At 41.7% G+C, this 17,853-nt stretch overlaps 1 protein-coding gene across 1 annotated transcript in view; it reads left to right on the plus strand.

Moving 5' to 3' along the window:
* thsd7aa (thrombospondin, type I, domain containing 7Aa) overlaps positions 1 to 17,853 on the plus strand; it is a 237,267-nt gene that overhangs the window by 107,347 nt on the left and 112,067 nt on the right. Inside the window, exons 4-5 of the mRNA XM_061982352.2 lie at positions 2,818 to 2,999; positions 17,360 to 17,515. Coding sequence (XP_061838336.2) covers positions 2,818 to 2,999; positions 17,360 to 17,515 — 338 coding nt within the window. The remainder of the gene's footprint in view (positions 1 to 2,817; positions 3,000 to 17,359; positions 17,516 to 17,853) is intronic.

Genomic DNA, 17,853 nt, shown 5'->3' on the forward strand with positions numbered 1-17,853 from the left:
GCTGACTCAACTATCTTCATTTGTTTGTTTCTTAACTTGCTGACTCAACTATCTTCATTTGTTTGTTAACTTGCTGACTCAACTATCTTCATTTGTTTGTTTCTTAACTTGCTGACTCAACTATCTTCATTTGTTTGTTTCTTAACTTGCTGACTCAACTATCTTCATTTGTTTGTTTCTTAACTTGCTAACTCAACTATCTTTGTTTGTTTCTTAACTTGCTTACTCAACTATCTTCATTTGTTTGTTTCTTCACTTGCTGACTCAACTATCTTCATTTGTTTGTTAACTTGCTTACTCAACTATCTTCATTTGTTTGTTTCTTCACTTTCTGACTCAACTATCTTCATTTGTTTGTTAACTTGCTGACTCAACTATCTTCATTTGTTTGTTCATTTGCTGACTCAGCTATCTTCATTTGTTTGTTTCTTCATTTGCTGACTCAACTATCTTCATTTGTTTGTTTCTTAACTTGCTGACTCAACTATCTTCATGTGTTTGTTTCTTAACTTGCTGATTCAACTATCTTCATTTGTTTGTTTCTTAACTTGCTGACTCAGCTATCTTCATTTGTTTGTTTCTTAACTTGCTGACTCAACTATCTTCATTTGTTTGTTTCTTAACTTGCTGACTCATCTATCTTTGTTTCTTAACTTGCTGACTCATCTATCTTCATTTGTTTGTTTCTTAACTTGCTGACTCAACTCTCTTCATTTGTTTGTTTCTTAACTTGCTGACTCAACTATCTTCATTTGTTTGTTTCTTCATTTGCTGACTCAACTATCTTCATTTGTTTGTTCATTTGCTGACTCAACTATCTTCATTTGTTTGTTTCTTAACTTGCTGACTCAACTATCTTCATTTGTTTGTTTAAAGTGCTGGCTTCAAGTTGAACCACTGCATTACTGCATTTCACCATTGATTGCATACTGGCTTTGACCAGTTAAAAACAACTTGTTTAATGTTTAAAGCTTAAGTTAAAATGTTAAAATGGCAAATGGTTCAAGCTAAAAGGTTTAAAGTCAAAGCTTATGGTTTAATGTTTAAAGTTAAAAGTACAAAATATTAATGCAAAGATAAAGGATAAATTCATGTTTAACTCTTGCTAAAAGTTAAGCTTGAATATAGAATATTCAAAGTTTAATAGACTTGGAGAAAAGAGACTATCTACAAGCGCTTAGCCATTCTTGTAGTTTCTTTATTCCCTTTAATTACTCTAATTGTTGAATGGATTAAGTTCAGTTCACTTAACCTGTTTGTCCCAATGAATTGATTGAAGTTAATTATTTAATTCATTCAAAATGATTAATTAATTCGCTTTTGACAAGCAATGTGTTTGTTTAAATCATTATTTAAAAGTAGAACGTTTAAAACATTATTCAGAGGTTTAAAAGCATTTGTAAAACATTGTTTGAAAATACCTGGTGTAATGACATTGTTGGCATCTCTGTGTCTGTGTTTTTGAAGGTTTTACAAGCTGATTAATTGAAGATCAACTGAAATGAAACCAACAATGTTTCAAGTTGGAAAATAAAAAGTTGATTAATTGGAAATCATGAGTTGTTCGTGAGTCCAAAAGAGTGGAACTATATATATATATATATATATATATATATATATTTATATATATATATATTTATATTTAAAAATATATATATATATTTATATTTAAATATATATATATTTATATTTAAATATATCCATCCATCCATCCATTTTTATACCGCTTATTCCCTTTGGGGTCGCGGGGGGCGCTGGAGCCTATCTCAGCTACAATCGGGCGGAAGGCGGGGTACACCCTGGACAAGTCGCCACCTCATCGCATATATTTAAATATATATATATTTATATTTAAATATATATATATATATGTATATATATATATTTAAATATATATATATTTAAATATATGTATGTATTTATATTTAAATATATATATGTATTTATATTTAAATATATATATATATATTTATATTTAAATATATATATTTATATTTAAATATATATATATATTTATATTTAAATATATATATATATATTTATATATAAATATATATATATATTTATATTTAAATATATATATATATATATATATATATATATATATATATATATATATATATATATATATTTAAATAAAGTGATGGAAATGAGTGATAATACCAGTAATATGATTTCTTGTTTAATATTTGTAATCACTGTTGTTGATGTTAGTATTCTTATGATCATTGATGCAGTTATTGATATTGTTTGATTTTGTTTGACCTTTTTTTTTGTGTGTCTTCTCAAGTGTGGTTTGTGCTATTCGGAGTGTTGCAGGGCTGCGATTGGTTTGGAATTTGGATTGTTCTTTACGGTTTTATTTGGACAGATTGATATTCTTTGTCATTTTTGTAAAGAAAATAAATTATATATGAAAAAAATATGATAAGAGCTGGCCAGTGTTATGTTTTGTTTAAAAATGTTACTTTGATCAATTATTTGCAGCCCATTTAAAATGACAAAGAACACTTCAACATTAACCGATTCAGAAAATTGTCCAATAAAAGTTTGCTGAAACTTTATTTTTTTAAAAGCTGCCATGAAATCAAACATTTTAAGTTGCAACAACAATCAAAAGCTGAACCGTTTTTTTAAAATATGCAGAGTATCAAATATGATTTGCCATCACAGTATATTATATTCCCTGAACGTCCCAAACACAACATTGATTTAAAAAAAGAAACCAGAATGCAAACATTGTCAGTGACGAATAAGAAGATCCAATATTGGTTGAATGATTATTTCACCCACAAACCTCGCCTGCTGTCCCCTCAGACACAGCTGGAAGACCAGCGAGTGGACAGAGTGCAGGGTGGACATGTTGCTGAGTCAGCAGGATCGTCGCAGGGGAAACCAGACCAGCTTGTGTGGAGGCGGCGTGCAGACCCGAGAGGTTTACTGCGTCCAGGATGGAGCGGAGAGAACGTCCAACCTCAGTTCTCTCAGGACCAAAGAAGGTAATCCAATGTCCTAATATCTAGAAACCTTCCTGCACCTACACAGTCAACATCTCTGCATGGTCAATGCTTGGTCTTCAAGCAGACGTGGGGTTACCACCATGTTGGAAGTGTTGTCTGGGAACGGCTTTAGTCCTGGATCTGTTTGATACGTACCATATAGGGTTGTATGGTACATAATGTGTAGATATACAGGACTGTCTCAGAAAATTAGAATATTGTGATAAAGTCCTTTATGTTACGATCCGCTGCCCGGATCATAGTTTGTTTATGTTTGAGTCACATGTTTTCAGCACCTTGATTTTATTTGTGTTCAGTTGCCATGTCAACTGATTACATTCACCTGCCTCTGGTTAGTGTTCGGGACGCGCACCTGTTGCCCGGGCACTAATCAGAGGGCTATTTAGTCTTTGCCCTGGCCTCACTCGGTCTGGCTTCCTAGTTTGTTCCCATACAACTGTTAACGACTACTTAGATTTCATGCTATGCTATTTTTTCCTGCTAGCTCCCACGCTAGTCCTTTTGTTTTGCCTTTTGTGCTACGTGCATGTCTTTTGTTTATTCATCATATGATTTATATTTAAAATAAATCATTTTCCTACCTGCAAGCTGTGTCCGAAGCCGTCTGCATCCTTGGGAGAACCACACCCGCATCACGATGCGACCACGTCGTTACACTTTATTTTCTGTAATGCAACTAAAAACATGAAAATATCATATATTCTGGATTCATTACACATCAACTGAAATATTGCAAGCCTTTTATTATTTTGATATTGCTGATTATGGCGTACAGCTTAAGAAAACTCAAAAATCCCATCCCAAAAAATTAGATTATTTCCTCAGACCAAGTAAAAAATACAGATTTATAACAGCAAAACAAAATCAAACATTTGAAAATGTCAATTAATGCACTCAGTACTTGGTTGGGAATCCTTTTGCACGGATTACTGCACCAATGCGGCGTGGCATGGAGGCAATCAGCCTGTGGCATTGCTGAGGTGTTATGGATGCCCAGGATGCTTCAATAGCGGCCTTTAGCTCATTTGCATTATTGGGTCTAGTGTCTTTCAGCTTCTTCTTCACAATACCCCACAAATTCTCTATGGGGTTCAGGTCAGGGGAGTTGGCAGGCCAATCGAGCACAGTAATGCAATGGTCAGTACACCAGTTACTGGTGGTTTTGGCACTGCTGGAAAATGAAATCATCATCTCCATAGAGCTTTTCAACAGTTGGGAAGAAACGCCCTACTGCCCCCTACTGACCAATGTGAATACTGATAAATGTGTAATGACAGCTCCAAAAACGAATTCAAACCACAAAATAAAATAAATAAATCAACATAAAAATGTGACACATTATGGGTGGGTCACATATGCATGTACAGTAGATGGCAGAATTGTCCTGTTTAAAAGTGTCACAACATTGCTGTTTACGGCAGACGAACTGCTTTACAGTAGACGAAACTTGACTGCTGTTGTTGTGTGTTGTTGCCGCGCTGGGAGGACGTTAATGAAACTGCCTAATAGAGATGCGCGGTTTGCGGGCACAACCGCGGAGTCCGCGGATTAACCGCGGAGTCCGCGGATTATCCGCGGATCGGGCGGATGAAATTTAAAAAAATTTGATTTTATCCGCGGGTCGGGTCGGGTGGTTAAAAAAAAATTAGATTTTAAATAGATTCAGGCGGGTGGCAGTTAAACCAATTGGTAAATATATATACATAGTTAAATGTTGTTACCCACATACGAAAAACGAGCAGGCACCTGCTGCATATGCCACAACAGAAGAAAAACAAAAAAAGAGATGGACACTTTTACGGAGCGGAGAAGTGACGCCTCGCCGGGGTCCGGGACCGAGGCCCCTCCCCCCGAGAGGGCCCCACCGGGAGCCGTAGCTGAGGCGATCCGCGAGAAGGGCCCGACGCACGTCCATGGTCACCACCGCGCCCACCGCACCGACACCCCGCCTCGTCCGCCTTCGCCGCGGCCAGCGTCACGCGCAGCAGGTAAGCAGCTTACCTGCCCGCCACCCCCGTGGCCGGGGGCTCGTAACAGGGGTCACTCCGCGCGCTCCGCCCGCGCAGCTTACCTGCCCGCCACCCCTGTTGCCGGGGGCGCATAACAGGGGTCACTCCGCGCGCAGTGCGCTCACGAAAGGGGTGGGGCTCACCCTGGTTGATATAGACAGCAGCTAGGACGGTGGCCATGGAAGTTGGAATCCGCTAAGGAGTGTGTAACAACCCACCTGCCGAATCAACTAGCCCTGAAAATGGATGGCGCTGGAGCGTCGGGCCCATACCCGGCCGTTGCCGGCAGCAAGATGTGCTTAGAGGTGCGCTCGGCGCGGCTCCCATATGATTGCGCACTGGTGTGCGTCTGGGTCGTGACAGCGTGGCACGCGAATGTCTGTGCTGCATTGGATCAGTCTCCTTTCTTTAACAGGCAAAAGCTTTATAACCTCACTAATGCCTTGCATCGTCTATATTAGATATATAACAACGGGCGGATGCGGTTCTGATCAAATGTTAGATCGGGTGGATTGCGGATGGTTGACGACTTTCTGATGCGGTTGCGGATGAAATAATTGCCTATCCGCGCATCTCTACTGTCTAACAATAAACCCACATAAGAAACCAAGAACTCGCCCTCCATCATTAGCTGTATATATTGTGGGAAAGCGGACGTGAGAACAGGCTGTCAACACGTCACTCAGGTCCGTATGGAGCTGGAGGGGGCGTGGCCTCCAGCTCCGCCTGAATTTCGGGAGATTTTCCGGAGAAAATTTTGTCCCGGGAGGTTTTCGGATGAGCCGCTGAATTTCGGGAGTCTCCCGGAAAATCCGGGAGGGTTGGCAAATATGAGGTCAACTATGTTCATCAGCTGATCGCCGATCAGTTAAAGAAGGCAAATATGGAAATATATGGTATTTTTCGGACTATTAGGCGCACTTAAAATCCTTTCATTTTATCAGAAATCGACAGTGCGTGCCTTGGCTCAAAAAAGGTTGAAAAACACTGATGTAGACAACAAGGAAGTCTTTTACATTTAGAAAATAATCATAATATGACTCCTTTTTTAATCCATCCATCCATCCATCCATCTTCTTCCGCTTATCCGAGGTCGGGTCGCGGGAAGCCCAGACTTCCCTCTCCCCAGCCACTTCGTCCAGCTCCTCCCGGGGGATCCCGAGGCGTTCCCAGGCCAGCCGGGAGACATAGTCTTCCCAGCGTGTCCTGGGTCTTCCCCGTGGCCTCCTACCAGTCGGACGTGCCCTAAACACCTCCCGAGGGAGGCGATCGGGTGGCATCCTGACCAGATGCCCGAACCACCTCATCTGGCTCCTCTCCATGTGGAGGAGCAGCGGCTTTACTTTGAGCTCCCCCCGGATGGCAGAGCTTCTCACCCTATCTCTAAGGGAGAGACCCGCCACCCGGCGGAGGAAACTCATTTGGGCCGCTTGTACCCGTGATCTTGTCCTTTCGGTCATAACCCAAAGCTCATGACCATAGGTGAGGATGGGAACGTAGATCGACCGGTAAATTGAGAGCTTTGCCTTCCGACTCAGCTCCTTCTTCACCACAACGGATCGATACAGCGTCCGCATTACTGAAGACGCCGCACCGATCCGCCTGTCGATCTCACGATCCACTCTTCCCTCACTCGTGAACAAGACTCCGAGGTACTTGAACTCCTCCACTTGGGGCAGGGTCTCCTCCCCAACCCGAAGATGGCATTCCACCCTTTTCCGGGCGAGAACCATGGACTCGGACTTGGAGGTGCTGATTCTCATCCCAGTCGCTTCACACTCGGCTGCGAACCGATCCAGCGAGAGCTGAAGATCCTGGCCAGATGAAGCCATCAGGACCACATCATGTTTAAAAAGCAGAGACCTAATCCTGCAGCCACCAAACCAGATCCCCTCAACGCCTTGACTGCGCCTAGAAATTCTGTCCATAAAAGTTCAGAACAGAATGGGTGACAAAGGGCAGCCTTTGCGGAGTCCAACCCTCACTGGAAACGTGTCCGACTTACTACCGGCAATGCGGACCAAGCTCTGACACTGATCATACAGGGAGCGGACCGCCACAATCAGACAGTCCGATACCCCATACTCTCTGAGCACTCCCCACAGGACTTCCCGAGGGACACGGTCCAATGCCTTCTCCAAGTCCACAAAACACATGTAGACTGGTTGGGCAAACTCCCATGCACCCTCAAGGACCCTTTTTTAATGCGCCTTTTAATCCGGTGCGCCCTATTGTCCGAAAAATACAGTACTCTATAAGTACAAAATATGGTAATGTGGAATAGGAACATTTAAAGATCTCCACTGGGGTCATTCCGCCTGCTTCAAATGAATCAATAAGTTTCTGCGAGATGTACACATGAATTCCTGTATCATGCACAGTAATGCTGCACCTCGCCTTCCAGAGATGAGTTTCCTCCTCATATTGAATCTGCGGCGCCGCTCTATAGATGTGTAATATGAATATGCTAATATGCATGCAGGGAGGATGATGGGGGGGAAAAAACAACAACTTTCTTCTAAATTGCTTTATGCTCTTCCATCCTCACCAGAAGTTTTGCTCCATCTGGTTCAAGGAGCTAAAACTGCCGTCTGTTACGGAAAAAGAATCGAAGGCTTTTATCCTTCAGTGTCGCCTTTCACTTCACGGCATCCAGTCTCACACTTCCAGTATCGGCTGCCAGCGTGTAACAGGAAGCTAACATATTAACTGTCATACATTTATATAGTAATCATATCAAACTACGAGGATGGAAAGTGCCTCTGAGTGGTTTTAAGAAGCGTGCAAAGTGTGTGATAGGTGAAGTGGATGTAGGTACAGTCGTGGTCAAAAGTGTACGTACACTTGTAAAGAACATCATGTCATGGCTGTGTTGGCTTTACAATCATTTCTACAACTCTTATTTTTTTGTGATTGGAGCATATACTTGTTGGTCACAAAAAACATTCATGAAGTTTGCTTTTATGAATTTATTATGGCTCTACTGAAAAAGTTATTTCGGATGACTTATATGTTGAGTAAGAAGGACCATCAAGACAGAATAGGAATATTATCAAGTTTTACCAAAGCTTTAGGAGACCAGTCTTACAGTGTGTGAATAGCCGCATCTAGAAGCCATCTAATAATAAATTTTTGTGATGTAGTGATTGGAGCACATACTTGTTGGTCACAAAAAACATTCATGAAGTTTGCTTCTTTTATGAATTTATTATGGCTCTACTGAAAAAGTTATTTCGGATGACTTATATGTTGAGTAAGAAGGACCATCAAGACAGAATAGGAATATTATCAAGTTTTACCAAAGCTTTAGGAGACCAGTCTTACAGTGTGTGAATAGCAGCATCTAGAAGCCATCTAATAATCAATTTTTGTGATGTAGTGATTGGAGCACATACTTGTTGGTCACAAAAAAACATTCATGAAGTTTGCTTCTTTTATGAATTTATTATGGCTCTACTGAAAATGTGAGGGTCAAAAGTATACATACAGCAATGTTAATATTTGCTTACATGTCCCTTGGCAAGTTTACCTGCAATAAGGCGCTTTTGGTAGCCATCCACTAGCTTCTGCTTGACCACTTGACCACAAAATTGGTGCAGTTCAGCTAAATGTGTTACTTTCCTGACATGGACTTGTTTCTTCAGCATTGTCCACACCTTTAAGTCGGGACTTTGGGAAGGCCATTCTAAAACCTTCATTCTAGCCTGATTGAGCCATTCCTTTACCACTTTTGAGGTGTGTTTGGGGTCATTGTCCTGTTGGAACACCCAACTGTGCCCAAGACCCAACCTCCGGGCTGATGATTGTAGCTTGTCCTGAACAATTTGGAGCTAATCCTCCTTGTTCATTGTCCCATTTACTCTCTGTAAAGCAGCAAAGCAGGCCCAGAGCATAATATTACCACCACCATGCTTGACGGTAGGGAATGTGTTGCTTTCCTGACATGGACTTGTTTCTTCAGCATTGTCCACACCTTTAAGTTGGGACTTTGGGAAGGCCATTCTAAAACCTTCATTCTAGCCTGATTTAGCCATTCCTTTACCACTTTTGAGGTCATTGTCCTGTTGGAACACCCAACTGCGCCCAAGACCCAACCTCCGGGCTGATGATTGTAGCTTGTCCTGAAGAATTTGGAGGTAATCCTCCTTCTTCATTGTCCCATTTACTCTCTGTAAAGCAGCAGTTCCATAGGCAGCAAAACAGGCCCAGAGCATAATACTACCACCACCATGCTTGACGGTAGGTATGGTGTTCCGGGGATTAAAGGCCTCACCTTTTCTCCTCCAAACATATTGCTGAGTATTGTGGCCAAAAAGCTCCATTTTTGTTTCATCTGACATCACATGGACAAAGATAAGACCTTCTGGAGGAAAGTTCTGTGGTCAGATGAAACAAAAATTATAAATGCCATTTTGGACAAAGAAAATCCATCCATCCATCCATCTTCTTCCGCTTATCCGAGGTCGGGGTCGCGGGGGCAGCAGCCTAAGCAGGGAAGCCCAGACTTCCCTCTCCCCAGCCACTTCGTCCAGCTCCTCCCGGGGGATCCCGAGGCGTTCCCAGGCCAGCCGGCAGACATAGTCTTCCCAACATGTCCTCCTACCGGTCGGACGTGCCCTAAACACCTCCCGAGGGAGGCGATCGGGTGGCATCCTGACCAGATGCCCGAACCACCTCATCTGGCTCCTCTCCATGTGGAGGAGCAGCGGCTTTACTTTGAGCTCCCCCCGAATGACAGAGCTTCTCACCCTATCTCTAAGGGAGAGCCCCGCCACCCGGCGGAGGAAACTCATTTGGGCCGCTTGTACCCGTGATCTTGTCCTTTCGGTCATAACCCAAAGCTCATGACCATAGGTGAGGATGGGAACGTAGATCGACCGGTAAATTGAGAGCTTTGCCTTCCGGCTCAGCTCCTTCTTCACCACAACGGATCGATACAGCGTCCGCATTACTGAAGACGCCGCACCGATCCGCCTGTCGATCTCACGATCCACTCTTCCCTCACTCGTGAACAAGACTCCGAGGTACTTGAACTCCTCCACTTGGGGCAAGATCTCCTCCCCAACCCGGAGATGTCACTCCACCCTTTTCTGGGCGAGAACCATGGACTCGGACTTGGAGGTGCTGATTCTCATCCCAGTCGCTTCACACTCGGCTGCGAACCGATCCAGCGAGAGCTGAAGATCCTGCCCAGATGAGGCCATCAGGACCACATCATCTGCAAAAAGCAAAGACCTAATCCTGCAGCCACCAAACCGGATCCCCTCAACGCCTTGACTGCGCCTAGAAATTCTGTCCATAAAAGTTCAGAACAGAATGGGTGACAAAGGGCAGCCTTGGCGGAGTCCAACCCTCACTGGAAACGTGTCCGACTTACTGCCGGCAATGCGGACCAAGCTCTGACACTGATCATACAGGGAGCGGACCGCCACAATCAGACAGTCCGATACCCCATACTCTCTGAGCACTCCCCACAGGACTTACTGAGGGACATGGTCGAATGCCTTCTCCAAGTCCACAAAACACATGTAGACTGGTTGGGCAAACTCCCATGCACCCACTAGGCCACCTACTCAGTGGCCTAGTGGTTAGAGTGTCCGCCCTGAGATCGGTAGGTTGTGAGTTCAAATCCCGGCCGAGTCATACCAAAGACTATAAAAATGGGACCCATTACCTCCCTGCTTGGCACTCAGCATCAAGGGTTGGAATTGGGGGTTAAATCACCAAAAATGATTCCCGGGCGCGGCCACCGCTGCTGCCCACTGCTCCCCTCACCTCCCAGGGGGTGATCAAGGGTGATGGGTCAAATGCAGAGAATAATCTCGCCACACCTAGTGTGTGTGTCACAATCATTGATACTTTAACTTTTTAACTTTAAGGACCCTGCCCAGAGTATAGAGCTGGTCCACAGTTCCACGACCAGGACCAAAACCACACTGTTCCTCCTGAATCCGAGGTTCGACTATCCGGCGTAGCCTCCTAGAAAATCCAGGTTTTTTTTTAATGGCAAAAACACAAAATATGCAATATTCAAAGTGGAATATTTAATGTGAGGTAATGGAAGCCTTGACAAGGTCAATAATTCATAATTTTTTTAAAATTTTGATTCATTATTTTTTTTGGAGCAATGAATCCCACCACTTTCAGCACTGCCTCCAGATTAATTTAAGATGTATCTGTTGAATATACATTTTTTTTTTTTTAACTTTGTTTTTTTTTCCTTTAAGAAACATTTGTTTTTTCTTTAAAATATTTCAAAGTGGAACTTTCAATGTAAAGTCATTGAAGCCTTGAATAGGTAAATATTTGGTTTGGTTTTATATTTGGCAATGACCGTTTTAAATAAAACAGCCTGCATGATAGTCAACATTGCCACTTTTTTGCAGTTACATTTCACCTGTTTGATCTTTTATCACATTTTCAAAATTTCTGTAATAGTATTTTTACAATGTGCCGTTTACAAAAATAGCTGTGGGCCTCAAATGGCCGCACCTTGGTCACCCTGGCATAGCGCCACTAAAGGGCTGACGTCTCTGAGGTAACTTGGCAGCTGCAAGTAGAACACATCTGGCTCAGTCTCGGTGAGCATCAATCATCAGCTTTCATGCCCGTGTGGCCATGACTAAAGGAGGACAACACAATGAGTCATATGACTACTCGGTTGGGGGGAAGCAATGTAAACATTAGCAGCAACATGTCACATATATATATATATATATATATATATATATATATATATTAGAGATGCGCGGATAGGCAATTATTTCATCCGCAACCGCATCAGAAAGTCGTCAACCATCCGCCATCCACCCGATGTAACATTTGATCAGAACCGCATCCGCCCGCACCCGCCCGTTGTTATATATCTAATATAGACGATGCAAGGCATTAGTGAGGTTATAAAGCTTTTGCCTGTTAAAGAAAGGAGACTGATCCAATGCAGCACAGACATTCGCGTGCCACGCTGTCACGACCCAGACGCACACCAGTGCGCAATCATATGGGAGCCGCGCTGAGCGCACCTCCAAGCGCGTCTCGCTGCCGGCGACGGCCGGGTATGGGCCCGAGGCTCCAGCGCCATCCATTTTCAGGGCTAGTTGATTCGGCAGGTGGGTTGTTACACACTCCTTAGCGGGTTCCGACTTACATGGCCACCGTCCTAGCTGCTGTCTATATCAACCAGGGTGAGCCCCACCCCTTTCGTGAGCGCACTGCGCGCGGAGTGACCCCTGTTACGCGCCCCCGGCAACAGGGGTGGCGGGCAGGTAAGCTGCTTACCTGCTGCGCGTGACGCCGGCCGCGGCGAAGGCGGACGAGGCGGGGTGTCGGTGCGGTGGTGACCCTGGACGTGCGTCGGGCCCTTCTCGCGGATCGCCTCAGCTACGGCTCCCGGTGGGGCCCTCTCGGGGGAAGGGGCCTCGGTCCCGGACCCCGGCGAGGCGTCCCTTCTCCGCTCCGTAAAAGTGTCCATCTCTTTTTTTTTTTCTTCTTCTGTTGTGGCATATGCTGCAGGTGCCTGCTCGTTTTTCGTATGTGGGTAACAACATTTAACTATGTATATATATTTACCAATTGGTTTAACTGCCACCCGCCTGAATCTATTTAAAATCTATTTTTTATTTTTTTCAACCGCCCGACCCGACCCCCGGATAAAATCTAATTTTTTTAAATTTCATCCGCCCGATCCGCGGATAATCCGCGGACTCCGCGGTTGTGCCCGCAAACCGCGCATCTCTAATATATATATATATATATATATATATATATATATATATATATATATATATATATATATATATACCACAAACAATGGCATTATTGGTTTTATTTGAACAAAAAATGTTAGGGTACATGAAACATGTTTTATTGTAATTTAGTCCTTAAATAAAATGGTGAACATACTAGACAACTTGTCCTTTAGTAGTAAGTAAACAAACAAAGACTCCTAATTAGTCTGCTGACGTACGAATCATTTTGAAACATAAACATCACTGCAATATATGTATTTCTTACTATAAATCACAAATGGCTATTCAGATAAAGGAAGTTAGCTAATAGAATAAACATTGATTGTAGTCTTTTTGATTTTCCACTAAAGCAAAAAGGAAAATGCAAGCTGCTCAGAAATTGGCCAGGAAGGCTCATGTCAGAGCCATCAAAGCAAAAATGCCAAAGTAATGTGTAAATATTGTCCATAACTAGATGAACCATCTGTGGCTGTGAAGTGAACACTAGTAAGGTTGTAAATACTGTATAGAGTAGGCTAACCCATGTGGTTCCTGTGGATGTGAACACAATTACTGTAGTGACTAAATAACATAGTGACTGAAACATACAAAGTAATGTGTAAATAATGTAAAAAACTAGATGAACTATCTGTGGCTATGTAGTGAACACTAGTAAGGTTGTAAATACTGTATAGAGTAGGCTAACCCATGTGGTTCCTGTGGATGTGAACACAATTACTGTAGTGACTAAATAACATAGTGACTGAAATAGACAAAGTGATGTCTAAATAATGTCAATAACTAGATGAACCATCTGTGGCTGTGAAGTAAGGTTGTAAATACTGTATAGAGTAGGCTAACCCATGTGGTTCCTGTGGCTGCGAACACACGTTGTAATTACTGTAATCACTAAATAACATAGTGACTGAAACAGACTCAGTCATGTGTAAATAATGTCAATAACTAGATGAACCATCTGTGGCTGTGAAGTGAACACTAGTAAGGTTGTAAATACTGTATAGAGTAGGCTAACCCATGTGGTTCCTGTGGATGTAAACACGAGTTGTAATTACTGTAGTGACTAAATAACATAGTGACTGAAACAGACAAAGTAATGTCTAAATAATGTCAATAACTAGATGAACCATCTGTGGCTGTGAAGTGAACACTAGTAAGGTTGTAAATACTGTATAAATTAGGGTAACCCATGTGGTTCCTGTGGATTTGAACACAAGTTGTAATTACTTTAGTGACTAAATAACATAGTGACTGAAACAAAGTAATGTGTAAATAATGTCAATAACTAGATGAACCATCTGTGGCTGTGAAGTAAGGTTGTCAATACTGTATAGAGTAGGCTAACCCATGTGGTTCCTGTGGCTGTGAACACAATTACTGTAGTGACTAAATAACATAGTGACTGAAACAGACAAAGTAATGTGTAAATAATGTAAAAAACTACATGAACCATCTGTGGCTGTGAAGTGAACACTAGTAAGGTTGTAAATACTGTATAGAGTAGGCTAACCCATGTGGTTCCTGTGGATGTGAACACAATTACTGTAGTGACTAAATAACCTAGTGAGTGAAACAATGTAATGTGTAAATAATGTCAATAACTAGAAGAACTGTGACGTAAACACTAGTAAGGTTGTAAATACTGTATAGAGTAGGCTAGCCCATGTGGTTCCTGTGGATGTGAACACAAGTTGTAATTACTTTAGTGACTAAATAACCTAGTGAGTGAAACAATGTAATGTGTAAATAATGTCAATAACTAGAAGAACTGTGACGTAAACACTAGTTAGGTTGTAAATACTGTATAGAGTAAGCTAACCCATGTGGTTCCTGTGGCTGTGAACACAAGTTGTAATTACTGTAATCACTAAATAACATAGTGACTGAAACAGACTCAGTCATGTGTAAATAATGTCAATAACTAGATGAACCATCTGTGGCTGTGAAGTGAACACTAGTAAAGTTGTAAATACTGTATAGAGTAGACTAACCCATGTGGTTCCTGTGGATGTAAACACGAGTTGTAATTACTGTAGTGACTAAATAACATAGTGACTGAAACAGACAAAGTAATGTCTAAATAATGTCAATAACTAGATGAACCATCTGTGGCTGTGAAGTGAACACTAGTAAGGTTGTAAATACTGTATAAATTAGGGTAACCCATGTGGTTCCTGTGGATTTGAACACAAGTTGTAATTACTTTAGTGACTAAATAACATAGTGACTGAAACAAAGTAATGTGTAAATAATGTCAATAACTAGATGAACCATCTGTGGCTGTGAAGTAAGGTTGTAAATACTGTATTTAGTAGGCTAACCCATGTGGTTCCTGTGGATGTGAACACAATTTGTAATTACTGTAGTGACTAAATAACATAGTGACTGAAACAAAGTAATGTGTAAATAATGTCAATAACTAGATGAACCATCTGTGGCTGTGAAGTAAGGTTGTAAATACTGTATTTAGTAGGCTAACCCATGTGGTTCCTGTGGCTGTAAACACAAGTTGTAATTACTGTAGTGACTAAATAACATAGTGACTGAAACAGACAAAGTAATGTGTAAATAATGTAAACAACTAGATGAACTATCTGTGACTATGTAGTGAACACTAGTAAGGTTGTAAATACTGTATAGAGTAGGCTAACCCATGTGGTTCCTGTGGCTGTGAACACAAGTTGTAATTACTGTAGTGACTAAATAACATAGTGACTGAAACAAAGTAATGTGTAAATAATGTCAATAACTAGATGAACCATCTGTGGCTGTGAAGTAAGGTTGTCAATACTGTATAGAGTAGGCTAACCCATGTGGTTCCTGTGGCTGTGAACACAATTACTGTAGTGACTAAATAACATAGTGACTGAAACAGACAAAGTAATGTGTAAATAATGTAAAAAACTACATGAACCATCTGTGGCTGTGAAGTGAACACTAGTAAGGTTGTAAATACTGTATAGAGTAGGCTAACCCATGTGGTTCCTGTGGATGTGAACACAAGTTGTAATTACTGTAGTGACTAAATAACATAGTGACTGAAACAGACAAAAGTCATGTGTAAATGTCAACTAGATGAACCATCTGTGGCTGTGAAGTGAATACTAGTAAAGTTGTAAATACTGTATAGAGTAGGCTAACCCATGTGGTTCCTGTGGCTGTGAACACAAGTTGTAATTACTTTAGTGACTAAATAACCGAGTGACTGAAACAGACAAAAGTCATGTGTAAATGTCAATAACTAGATGAACCATCTGTGGCTGTGAAGTGAACACTAGTAAGGTTGTAAATACTGTATAGAGTAGGCTAACCCATGTGGTTCCTGTGGATGTGAACACAATTACTGTAGTGACTAAATAACATAGTGACTGAAACAGACAAAGTCATGTGTAAATGTCAACTAGATGAACCATCTGTGGCTGTGAAGTGAACACTAGTAAGTTTGTAAATACTGTATAGAGTAGGCTAACCCATGTGGTTCCTGTGGATGTGAACACAAGTTGTAATTACTGTAATCACTAAATAACATAGTGACTGAAACAGACTCAGTCATGTGTAAATAATGTCAATAACTAGATGAATCATCTGTGGCTGTGAAGTGAACACTAGTAAGGTTGTAAATACTGTATAGAGTAGGCTAACCCATGTGGTTCCTGTGGATGTAAACACAAGTTGTAATTACTGTAGTGACTAAATAACATAGTGACTGAAACAGACAAAGTAATGTCTAAATAATGTCAATAACTAGATGAACCATATGTGGCTGTGAAGTGAACACTAGTAAGGTTGTAAATACTGTATAGAGTAGGCTAACCCACATGGTTCCTGTGGATGTGAACACACAAAATTACTGTAGTGACTAACATAGTGACTGAAACAGACAAAGTAATGTGTAAACAATGTCAATAATTAGATGAACCATATATGGCTGTGAAGTGAACACTAATAAGGTTGTAAATACTGTATAAATTAGGGTAGCCCATGTGGTTCCTGTGGATTTGAACACAAGTTGTAATTACTGTAGTGACTAAATAACATAGTGACTGAAACAGACTCAGTCATGTGTAAATAATGTCAATAACTAGATAAACCATCTGTGGCTGTGAAGTAAGGTTGTAAATACTGTATAGAGTAGGCTAACCCATGTGGTTCCTGTGGATGTGAACACAATTTGTAATTACTGTAGTGACTAAATAACATAGTGACTGAAACAGACAAAGTAATGTCTAAATAATGTCAATAACTAGATGAACCATCTGTGGCTGTGAAGTAAGTTTGTAAATACTGTATAGAGTAGGCTAACCCATGTGGTTCCTGTGGATGTGAACACAATTACTGTAGCGACTAAATAACATGACTGAAACAGACATTCATTTGGATGAATGGGCTATGTATTTATGTCAACTGCTGATCATTTTCCACTTCTTTAAACACAAACATCTGCGGCCCCCAGACACCCGACTCATTTCAGTCATAAAGTTGCAATCACATGCCTGCTAAAATACACTAAGTAAACAGTACATGTGCGTAGAAAGGGATGATTATCGTGTGTGACATGGGCATGTTGGTGTGTGCACCCCCTCAGTGTGGCGTCCCGTGGACAACAGTCTGTGTTTGGCGGCCCCCCCCAACACCAGCCAGCTCTGCCACATCAACTGTCCTGTCCAGTGTGACCTCTCGTCCTGGAGCGCCTGGGGACCCTGCACCTACGAAAACTGCCAGGACCCCAGCGCTAAGAAAGGTAAGAACGTGTCCGTGACAAGATGTGTCAAATATTTCCAAACATATATTCCCAATGGTCGCTACTTCTGTTTACCGTATTTTCCGCACCATAAGGCGCCCTGAGTTTTAAGCCGCGCCTTCAATGAACGGCATATTTCAAAACTTTGTCCACCTATAAGCCGCCCCGTGTTGTAAGCCGCATCTAACTGCGCTAAAGGAATCTAAAAAAAACAGTCAAATAGGTCAGTCAAACTTTAATAATATATTAAAACCAGCGTGATGTGGGCGCGCATGGAGTCGTATATCAACATGGACGGAGCTGCGTGAAAAAAGCCACCCGGCCTCTTCGCGTAAACT

This window comes from Nerophis lumbriciformis, linkage group LG21 (genome assembly GCF_033978685.3).
Source record: "Nerophis lumbriciformis linkage group LG21, RoL_Nlum_v2.1, whole genome shotgun sequence".
Taxonomy (NCBI): domain Eukaryota; kingdom Metazoa; phylum Chordata; class Actinopteri; order Syngnathiformes; family Syngnathidae; genus Nerophis; species Nerophis lumbriciformis.